Here is a 9,951-nt window from a genome sequence, read left to right as displayed (position 1 = left end):
TTGATATGTGGTGGAACTTGCCACAATGAGGCAGCAGGGTCGATATTCGGGGCAGCTGGGGAATAAATCCCCTATCCTCATATTATACCCTATTCGTCACATGCCCGCTCGGATGCTGCGATTTACCTCTCTCGTGATGGCCTTGGATCGGGTACGACGAGGGCGCTGGGACGAACGTTTCGCCTTTTGCCACAATGTGTAAACAACCAACAAAATACAAGAACTTCATAAAATACGCATCGTTTTTGATCTCCTCAACTTTAAAGACTCAATATATTCACTTTTTTTTTTCCCTAAAGCTGTAGAAGCAGTTCGACGATCCTTGTTTCTCCCCGGATCTATCACGTATCGAGTGGCAATGACATCCTCTTCTTCCTGTAATCCTCCATCCTTTCCTTTCCTATCCTAAACCTCTTGAAACGCCCTAATCAAACTCTTCGCGCATTTTATGAATCGAGAATTCAGTTTCAACCCCCGTTTTATTTCATTTTTAAATCACCTCTTATATTTGCAAAATTACTGTTTACTCCTACAATAATGCTAATTCAAAACAAGTCAAAATCCTATCATGTCCACAAATGGCCCGAAGCAGACGACGAAGCAGTTCCGGTTGACTCAGAACTCATGCCCATAGTAGTCAACGCAGGTAACGGAGCGGGGCCGTAAGTAGGCACCGGCATCGCAGGAGGGAGCTCCGGCCAAGGAGCATCAAAGTCGAGCACGTTAATGGCCTGTTTCATCGACGGCCGTAGCTTTGGATCAGGATGAGCGCACCATAACCCCACGACCATCAAGCACTCCATTTGTTTCCGATCAAATTCGCCCTTTAGATTCTCATCCGCCGCCTCGAGAATCGTCTTCCTCCCGTAGAGCTCCCACACCCATCGAGCCAGTTCGACGGTGCCGCTCTCCTCCACCATTAATGGCCTTCTACCTGATGCTATCTCCAACGCCACGATCCCGAAGCTGTAGACATCGGATTCCTTACTCGCTTTGCCGGTGTAGAAGTACTCCGGCGCCATGTAGCCTCTCGTGCCGGCCAACACCGTCATCGTTTGCGGCCCGCCGTTGTGGTCAAGGAGCCTGGCGAGCCCGAAGTCCCCGAGTTTGGCACTGAACGTCGAGTCCAACATGACGTTGCTCGGCTTGACGTCTCGGTGCACCACGCACTGCTCCCACTCCTCGTGGAGATAGAGCAGAGCCGAGGCCAAGCCCAGAGCAACCCTGTGCCGCACTTCCCACGCCAACGTCGTCGCGGCGTCGCCGCCGTGGAGGTAGGAATCGAGGCTGCCGTTGGGCACCAGCTCGTAGACAAGGATGAGTTCCTGGCGGTCGTGGCACCAGCCTACGAGCTGCACCAGGTTGCGGTGGCGAAGCCGGCTTATGATCTTGACCTCCGACATGTACTCCTTCCTCCCCTGTTTCGAGCCCTTGGAGACCTTTTTGATGGCAACCTCGAGCTTGGGATCTTTCAACACGCCCCTGTAGACCGATCCGAACCCTCCTTCGCCGAGTTTCCCTTCATCCGAGAAGTCTCTGGTGGCCCGGACGAGTTCCTTGTAAGCGAATCTCTTCGGTCCCCTCTCTCTTTCGAACTCATTATCCATGGCTTCATCGAAGATCCAGTCCTCTTCTTCATCTCTTCCATTCGCCCTCCGCCTTCGTTTAAAGAACCATAGCACGCCCAAAGTTGTCACCAAGGAGACTAGTACTGCTCCGGCAATGACGAAACCGACGAGGAACGCAGTCTTGTCCTTCTTTCTTGGCTGCAGAGTCGAATTGAACGACTTTCTTGGCTGCAGAGTCGAATCGAACGACCATGAATGAATAGTATGCGTTTCAACGCCCGAACCACCGGTTGCCGCCGAGAAACCAATGACTACTTCTTCCGGCAGGACTTTTCTCAAGTCGATGGTATCGCTGAGTACCAAAACAGCATCACTGAGCTCTCGATCATCCCCGGACGAGCGGAACACACTTAAATTCTGACTGTTGGCGTTGTAAATGACCCACGCGACCATATCAGTGCCAACGGAATAGTTCCACGACGCTGCCTTGGTCGAGTTCAACGAGTTGACGTCGATTCCGACATGTCCGTAAGGTGGATCGCCGTACTCCGGATTCTGATAAGTATCGAATTCCACTGCCACCGTAGAGTGGGGAGGAGGAGTAACAACGTCGCTGAAGAGGCCTAGGCCCCTGCCGGTGGAATCGTCAGGGACTACGTACGGCGGAGCCGACAGGAAGAAAGCGAGGCCGTCGCCGAGTACCTCGTTGCCGGTCAGGTTGGCGATGTTGATGACGAAGCGGGTGGTAAAATCCGTGAGTTGGTGGGTTTGCGCGTCCCATAGGAGGAGGCGCTCCTTGTAGTAGCTCGCTCTCCCCACGCTTTGGGTGTTTGGCTGACTGCCGGTGTTCTTGGTGAGCTCGATAAAGTCGTTGCTGTTTAGGGCGTCGCCTTGGAGAAGGATATCGGATTCATTGCCGACGTTATGGAAGTTGGAGAAGTTGAAGAACAGAGAGCTTGACGAAGGAACGGCGGTCAATAAACAAATCACAAAAGTGGAGATCATCAAAGTGCTTGATCTACGCATCATTGCAGATCATGAAGATCGCAGCAGAAGAAGAAGAAGCAGCAGCAGCAGTAGCAGTGATCAAGATCTGAGGAAAGAGGGCAATTGGATGGTGATAAAATAATAATAATAATTTCTTCTGATCAAGTGTAAACTCATTAATTGGCGTGTTTATCTACTGGAATCGATCCATGAAGTGTAAACTTTGAAATGGCTTGCTGATGGCTTCTTACTGGCCCCACCAAAACGAAAACTACACTGATTGACCGGGTTCCATGAAAGTTGTGGTCAGTCTTGAAGGGGGACCACTGCGCATAAAAAATCCGGTGATCAAAAAGTCCCAAATTCATAATTATTTCTTCTCGTCAAGTGCAAACTTACTGCGAATTGGCGTGTTTGTCTAGAGGAATCGATCCGTGTGTAATTCCACCTGAATCGATCCCAACTTTGAAACGGTGTGCCAATAGCTTCTTACTGGGCTCCACCCATAAAAAAATTCAAGGAAAAATTTAAGAATAAATACATAAAATGAGGTGACTCATAAAAAATAAAATGATGAATCATGATTTTATATGTCTATAATTGAATTTTTTCATGAATTTTTTCTTTGAACATATGATTGTTTTTTTTTTATTGTTAATATATATTATGATTTTGTGGGATCCGGTTATGTACCGGCTGGTAAACGGTGAACCGCTTCTTTTTACCGTAACATTCAGATAACATATGGAACTGAAGAACGTCAAAGGATTTCTATATACAGGTAAAAAAACAGATATTCTTAATTATTTAGCAATTATTATTATTATTATTATTATTATTATAATTATAGTAACTACTACTAGGAAGCTCTTTGTTTTTTATGTATAGTATTTTTGTGTGCTTTCACCATTGATTCAGTGTTTCAGTCCTCTAGGCATTTCACCTCTTCATCGAAAGTAATGATCAAAGTTGAAATGTCTGTATCATAACAATTATGACTATAACTATTAGTATTGATTAGACTCCGAGATATGATTGAATTAGTTAATACATGATAATTAACAGGATTCACCATTGATTCACTGTTTCAGTCCTCTAGGCATTTCACCTCTTCATCGAAAGTAATGATCAAAGTTGAAATGTCTGTATCATAACAATTATAACAATAACTATTAGTATTGATTAGACTCCGAGATATGATTGAGTTAGTTAATACATGATAATTAACAGGATTCAGTATACATATATATATATCAAAATAATATATATATAGGGGCTCGTGGTTAACAAGGTGAAGGAGGTTTATGAACAATAACAAGATCGACTCTAAGGCATGTCACTGAAAGGACTTGTGGTTAACAAGGTGGAGGTTTATGAACAGCAGCAGGACCGAACAACAGTCAAAGGTAGAAATGATGATGCGTGAAATAGATTTCACGTAGTTGACTATGGGAGTCATTGGAGTCCAACGCAAAGGAAGGAGGGGATAGTTTACAGAATAGGAATTCTAAAAGGATCAATACACACTAAAATATCTAATACTTATTTTTAATGATGAATTATTATCTAGATCCAAGTGCATTTAATATTTAAAAGCATTGCCCATACTTTTATCGACCATTAAAAGACATTAACTGGTGATTGAAAATATTCCATCGTATCAAACAATAAACAAAGTTCTAAGATACATTTTTTAAAACATAGAAAAACAAACGACCTTCGTTTTTCTTCTTGTCGAGTTAAATACTAAGGGGAGCAATGGCAGCCGGCTTGTGCAAGACCGCTATTTTTAATTAACAATTAGCCGTGCAATAAGCAATAAGCAATAAGCAATAAGAAAGGTATGGAAATATTATATTAAATATTTTTTTTATTTGGAAGTGAGCGATCAAAATTCAACTCTTCCTAATAATTATTAACATAATTCAAACTCCAAGAACATTCATCTGAAACTGCCTATTGCTGATACTTCACAATGTTTTGGCACCGCATATTGCTTATATGTTTTCTTTCTCCTAGACAATAGTTAAAATCACCTTCACTAATCTACAGCAATGAAAGTATGATACAAGAGGAAAAAAAAGGTAAAATGTATATAATCTGCCAGAATAGTCACAAGTAATAGCTCAGCCAAACTAAACCACCAAACTGATTGATCCAACTAACTCGTCCATCCAACCAGCCATATATCGACCACATCGGTCCACTCAATCTTATTGACTCATCCACTCGATCAGCTTGATAATTTGTCCAATCGATTAGCTGGGCCGGACGTGCATGCCCAATCGGTAGAGCCTAATGGGTTAGACCCCTTAACCAACTTACCGCACCAACCCATTATTGTTATATATCTTTTTCAAAGGACTGAGTAGAATAAGAATGATTATTTCTTTGACATCAAATACTTATTGACATAACACACCACTACCAATTAGTTATATACTAGCAAATAATCTAACATTAGACTAATTATGAATATCGCATAATATCCCCAAATCATGTTCAACTATTTTGTTTTTTAAAAAATGTGAAAGACGGTTGGGTGTAATGTAATTTGTAATAAAATTAAATTTGTAATGTAATCTTGATTACATTACTATGTTTGGTAATGTAATGTATGTAATCTTTGATTACAAGGGTGATTATATTCTTTTGTTTGGTGTCTATTATTTTTTATAATAAATATAATTCGTAATATTATAAAATAATAAAAATATCCTACGACCTCAACCGACGGCCACCGCGCCTCTGCCGGAGCTTGCGGCAACCAGTGGCCGCCGCCATTGACCTCCTCCGCTGGCCGCCGCCATCGGCAACCGTTGACCGCCGCCGGCCGTCGACAATCGGCGACAACGACAACCATCGGCGACGACGGCCGGAGGTGGCCGGCGACGGTGGGCGGCGGTGGTCACGGGTGGCGGCGATGGTCGCGGGTGGCGACGGTGGTCGCCGACGACGACCGGCGATGGTCGCCGGCAATGGTCGCCGGCGACAGCCGGTGGCGGGTGGCGGTGAGCGACGGTCACCGGTGGCGGCGACCGCGGTGAACTAGGGGTATATTTGACATTTAAATTTTGGTTAAACGATGACATCGTAATGTAATCGTATTACATAGTATTTATTTTGTAATCCAGATTACAAAACTTCACTACCTTTTGTAATTCATATTACATTACATTACAAGTTTAAAATTAAACCAAATAAAATAATCAACCTTGTAATGTAATCCTGATTATATTACAAGACAGATTACACCCTACCAAACATAGCCTAAGCATATTAGGATTCACAACTAGAAGGCTTTTTAGGAAGTTGAGTTTCCATTCTCCTCCTATTTGACCTACCACTGCAATATCTGATGATTAATAGTTTATACTGATCCTCAAAGAATCACAAGTAGATATTTGAATAAACAACAGATATCCACCCCACAGAAGTTATATTATACTTATACGTTATAGCAGCAAGCATGGACATGAGGGGTAAACAGCCAAGAAAATACAAGGAACTTCATAAACTACATGGCCTTTCTCCTCAACATTAAAGCCTCAAAGTATTCACTTTTTTCCCTAAAAGCCTTGCAAATAAAACATAGCTTCCTATTGTTGGAAATAGAATTGAACTACATTGAGATTAAGAAGAAGAGAATTGAACATGAAGATTGAGAAATTATTTTTTCCAAATTTGTTGGAAAGGTAGGAGTTCACACCTTCCATCTCTACTATTGCAATGGTGTATCCATACCCACAGATGCATACCATGACACAACAATCTGCATTCTACTATAATTTTAGCACTCGTCTTCCTATTGTTGTCAACTACACAAAAATAAATCATGATATGTAAGGATTTCAAGCACTTGTATTGTCAAAATAAACTCGAAAAAGTAAATAGCATATACAAAGTGCAAATGCTCATGTAGCAATATTTCTAACTGGACCAACTTTCTGCATTCTCTTAGACTGACTACCTAGACCTTTCACATCATTAAGTGATATTAACTCCATACAAGTTAAATGGGTTGGACCAGAGGGAACAACCTCCATAAGCTTGCTGTGGAATTTGTAACTTATTGGGGGGGGAAAAAGAGTGCAGGAGAGAGCACCTGAGGAAAAAAGAACAAAGAAAATAATTTGTTGTGCGATTCCTATTGTGTTTATGAGAATACTGAATCTAAGTCAGCAACCATGGAACTTGGCATGAAACTTTATCTTGGGAGACATAGAGCCAAAATATTTAGCTACTATGAGAATCTATTAGTGCAATAGTACACATGGATGTCTATGCATAATTAAATATTGCAAATGCCTTGTCTAAAAGAAGGTGCATTTTTCAGATTAATAGATGCCAAAGACCTCCACACGATCTTTAGTAAGAAAACCAGAAGGAACTTGGAAGTCGGAAGGTACGCAAGTAGCTCAAATTCTCCTACAGTGTACATTCCTTAATTTTCAGCTTTTTCAATGTGTGATTATCACCTGAAAGACCAAAACACAATCAAATTCTACTGCACTCCAAATTCATATGTCAATGGAAGAACAATCAAGATAGTATAAAGAAAACAACAAAAGAAGGAGATAAGGTTATAGAAGTACTTCTGTGGATTTCAACCAAGTATATGATACGTACAAATATTATTAATTGGCTTAGATAGACCAAAGCAGAGAACTGCCCCACTGCTAGTATTAGTTCATGCATAAATCTGAACTTGAACTGTAAGCATAAGTAAAAATGATCACGCACAAAAAATTTGTAGATCAACAAGTTTTTTTTCTAATAAATTATAATCCATTATCTTAGAGGTTCTTGAAATAAATGACCAAATAAAATGTCCTAATGACCTAGCTTAGCTGGGCCCTTTTGTCTATTATTCGTGTAGAGCAAATTCATGGGTCTGTCAAAGAAACTAGACTAAGCAATAGCTATTATTACTAATGAGTATTTAGCATATAAAGTATTCAAAAGGTGAAAAGTAGCCTAGCTGATCTTTGCTTCATATGAAATTGAAACTTCAGTTTATGAAACCTCACTGAATTTACCATGCGAAAGGTAGCACAAGTTATGTAAACATAGGTAAGTTTCAAAAAGATCAAAGTATGTACATAAGTAGCATAGTAGTCTCAATCAACAACTGAGCTTCTAAATCATACGAGATCAATAAGGCATCAGACTTACCTATAGAAATGCATAGTCTCATAGACAAACAAGTATGAAACAAATTGTCAGGGATAAATACAAGAACCATCACAGAACAATATAGCTATGCACTGCTAGTGCGTATATTTGCGCTGAGACGTCATGTAGGACGAAGGTACTTGAGAGAAAACCTGAAATAAATGATTAAGAACCGGAATTGGGGAGGGCGGCCATGAAAGCGTTATAAGAGGACTCAAGGTCAAAGTGGAGCTGGCGGGCCTGTTGCTCGGTGAGCTCGTCGGAAGCACCCATCTTAGCAAGGCGAGCGAGCCAGTCGCGGACCTTGGTGCGGCCCTCGAAGTCCGAGGGGAGGAGGCCGTTGCCCAGCTTGGCAAGGGAGGTAGAGAGGTCGGAGAGGAGGGGGTGGACCTGGTCTACGGCGATCATGTTGAGCTTGACAGAGTCCATGGCGGTGATGAAGTGCTGGACGCATTCGGCGACGGCGGCGGCGGAGGCAGAGGAGCCTCCGCCGGAGGAAATAGCGGCGGAGCGGTGCTCGACGGTGGCCGGGACGCCCGACACGAGGAGACGGTTGATGGCGGCAGGGGCGTCGAGGCGGTAGGCCTCGGCGAAGCGCTCGAGGGAGGGGACGGTGCCGCGGAGGGCGGAGTGGAGGGTGCGGAACTGGGCGATGAGCTTGAGGCACTCCGCCTCGTACTCGGAGGAGGAGACGAGATCTCGGACGTAGGCCTTCTCCAGCTTCTCGGTGGTCTTGATGATGGCGTACAAGTCGGCGAAGCTGTCGTACATGTCTCGCTCCCTCTTGTCGCGCCACAGCTTCACCTCCTCCATCGACGATCGATCGCTCCTATCTCCCTCTCTTTCTCCGATCAATTGCTTCTTCCCTTCTCCAATTTCTTCGATTTGCCGCAGGCGGATCGACCGACGAAGAAGCCTCAAAAGGGCGATCCGCGGAACGCGTCGGGAAACAGAATGTAGGGATTCAATCCGGGAAGGCTTTTAAATTGAATCGTGTTGTTGTTATCCTAATCGTATATCAATTGGATGTCGCGAGAGGATGTACTCTCGAGAATCACATGCAGCGCACGTGCACAATCTCTTTCCCTAGAAATACAAAATATTTATCTTAATCCTTAAATTAATAATTACGAAAACAACTGGTATTCAATTAAAAGATTTAATGATTTTTATTGATTTTTTTTACGTAGTTAATAGATTTTTATTAATTTTTATATAATTAAATATAGTTATAAAAAAATTATAAATTTTTTTTACAAAATTTTTATAAAAATTTAAGAATTTCATAATTTAATAATATCTTATAAATATCTAATTCTTCTACCTACTATTCTCATCAAATATGGTTAGTAAAAGAAAAAGATTATTCTCATATATTTTTTAAAATTTAAAAATTATAAAAAAATATTTAAAAAAATAAAAATAGAATTTCTATTATTTTTGCCCATTTTCTTTTGATTGTATACATTTTAATACTTTTTGACAGCATAAACAAATACAAAAGATCATATTCAATTTATTGAAATTAAAATTTCAATTTCTTTTAGCACATATAGATTCTGAAATTTTTTCCAGTAAATCTTCAATGTCTACCCTACCCTTTATTGACTGGCCAGGAGAACCACATCCCTCTGGGACAAAACTATTAGGACTGTCCAAAGGGCTCGAATTGTTGGACTGAAGTAGAAGGACTCGCTATGAGTACTAAAATTGATAGAATCTATATCAGAAGAATCATCAGATAACACGCTAGTAGGGATAAAAGGTCGTCTTCCCTCATCATCTTCTTCCCTATTCCTAATACTAAAAAAACATGAGAAAATTTTGAATCATCTGAAAATATCAAAATACACCGACAAAACTCATAAAAATGATAAGACTACCTGCTAGGTGAAGAGCAATAAGAACATTGGCAACATGACTGCCATGACTCCTTCGGAGAAAAGAGCTGAGTTTTGTGCTTGCTCTAATACATTGCGGTCGTGCTGCCAGAACTGCATTTCCACCTCCAAAGCAGTAGTTGATAATACAATAAGTTGATACATCTCAACGTAAATCTTATATATTCTATTCAATTATTAAGAAATTATAAATTAGATAGATAAAATTATAGAAGTTTATCAAAATTCATAATATACAGTCGATTCTGAGTAAGATATTCAATTTACAGATTTTCCTTAGTATCCAAAGAATTTTATCAATAAGGAAACAAAATAAAACT

The 9,951-nt window shown here is 41.2% G+C and overlaps 2 protein-coding genes across 2 annotated transcripts; both read right to left on the bottom strand.

Moving 5' to 3' along the window:
- Positions 1-418: 418 nt before the first annotated feature.
- LOC122023915 (L-type lectin-domain containing receptor kinase IX.1-like) lies at positions 419-2,757 on the bottom strand. Its single transcript, XM_042582339.1, has one exon. The coding sequence runs from the start codon at positions 2,595-2,597 to the stop codon at positions 567-569; it is 2,031 nt and encodes a 676-aa protein (XP_042438273.1). The 5' UTR covers positions 2,598-2,757; the 3' UTR covers positions 419-566.
- A 4,072-nt stretch (positions 2,758-6,829) lies between these two features.
- Positions 6,830-8,659, bottom strand: LOC122023916 (vacuolar protein sorting-associated protein 28 homolog 1-like). The gene is made up of 2 exons (XM_042582340.1): positions 7,883-8,659; positions 6,830-7,033 (listed from the first exon to the last, which is right to left on the bottom strand). The coding sequence occupies exon 1, from the start codon at positions 8,541-8,543 to the stop codon at positions 7,896-7,898; it is 648 nt and encodes a 215-aa protein (XP_042438274.1). The 5' UTR covers positions 8,544-8,659; the 3' UTR covers positions 6,830-7,033; positions 7,883-7,895.
- Positions 8,660-9,951: the final 1,292 nt, after the last annotated feature.

Source organism: Zingiber officinale, chromosome 9B (assembly GCF_018446385.1).
Source record: "Zingiber officinale cultivar Zhangliang chromosome 9B, Zo_v1.1, whole genome shotgun sequence".
NCBI classification, from domain to species: domain Eukaryota; kingdom Viridiplantae; phylum Streptophyta; class Magnoliopsida; order Zingiberales; family Zingiberaceae; genus Zingiber; species Zingiber officinale.
This window is presented reverse-complemented; position numbering and strand designations above follow the sequence as displayed.

Coding starts and splice junctions, on each gene's coding strand:
- LOC122023915 (XM_042582339.1), bottom strand. CDS start 2,597: ATGATGCGTAGATCAAGCACTTTGATGATCTCCACTTTTGTGATTTGT.
- LOC122023916 (XM_042582340.1), bottom strand. CDS start 8,543: ATGGAGGAGGTGAAGCTGTGGCGCGACAAGAGGGAGCGAGACATGTAC.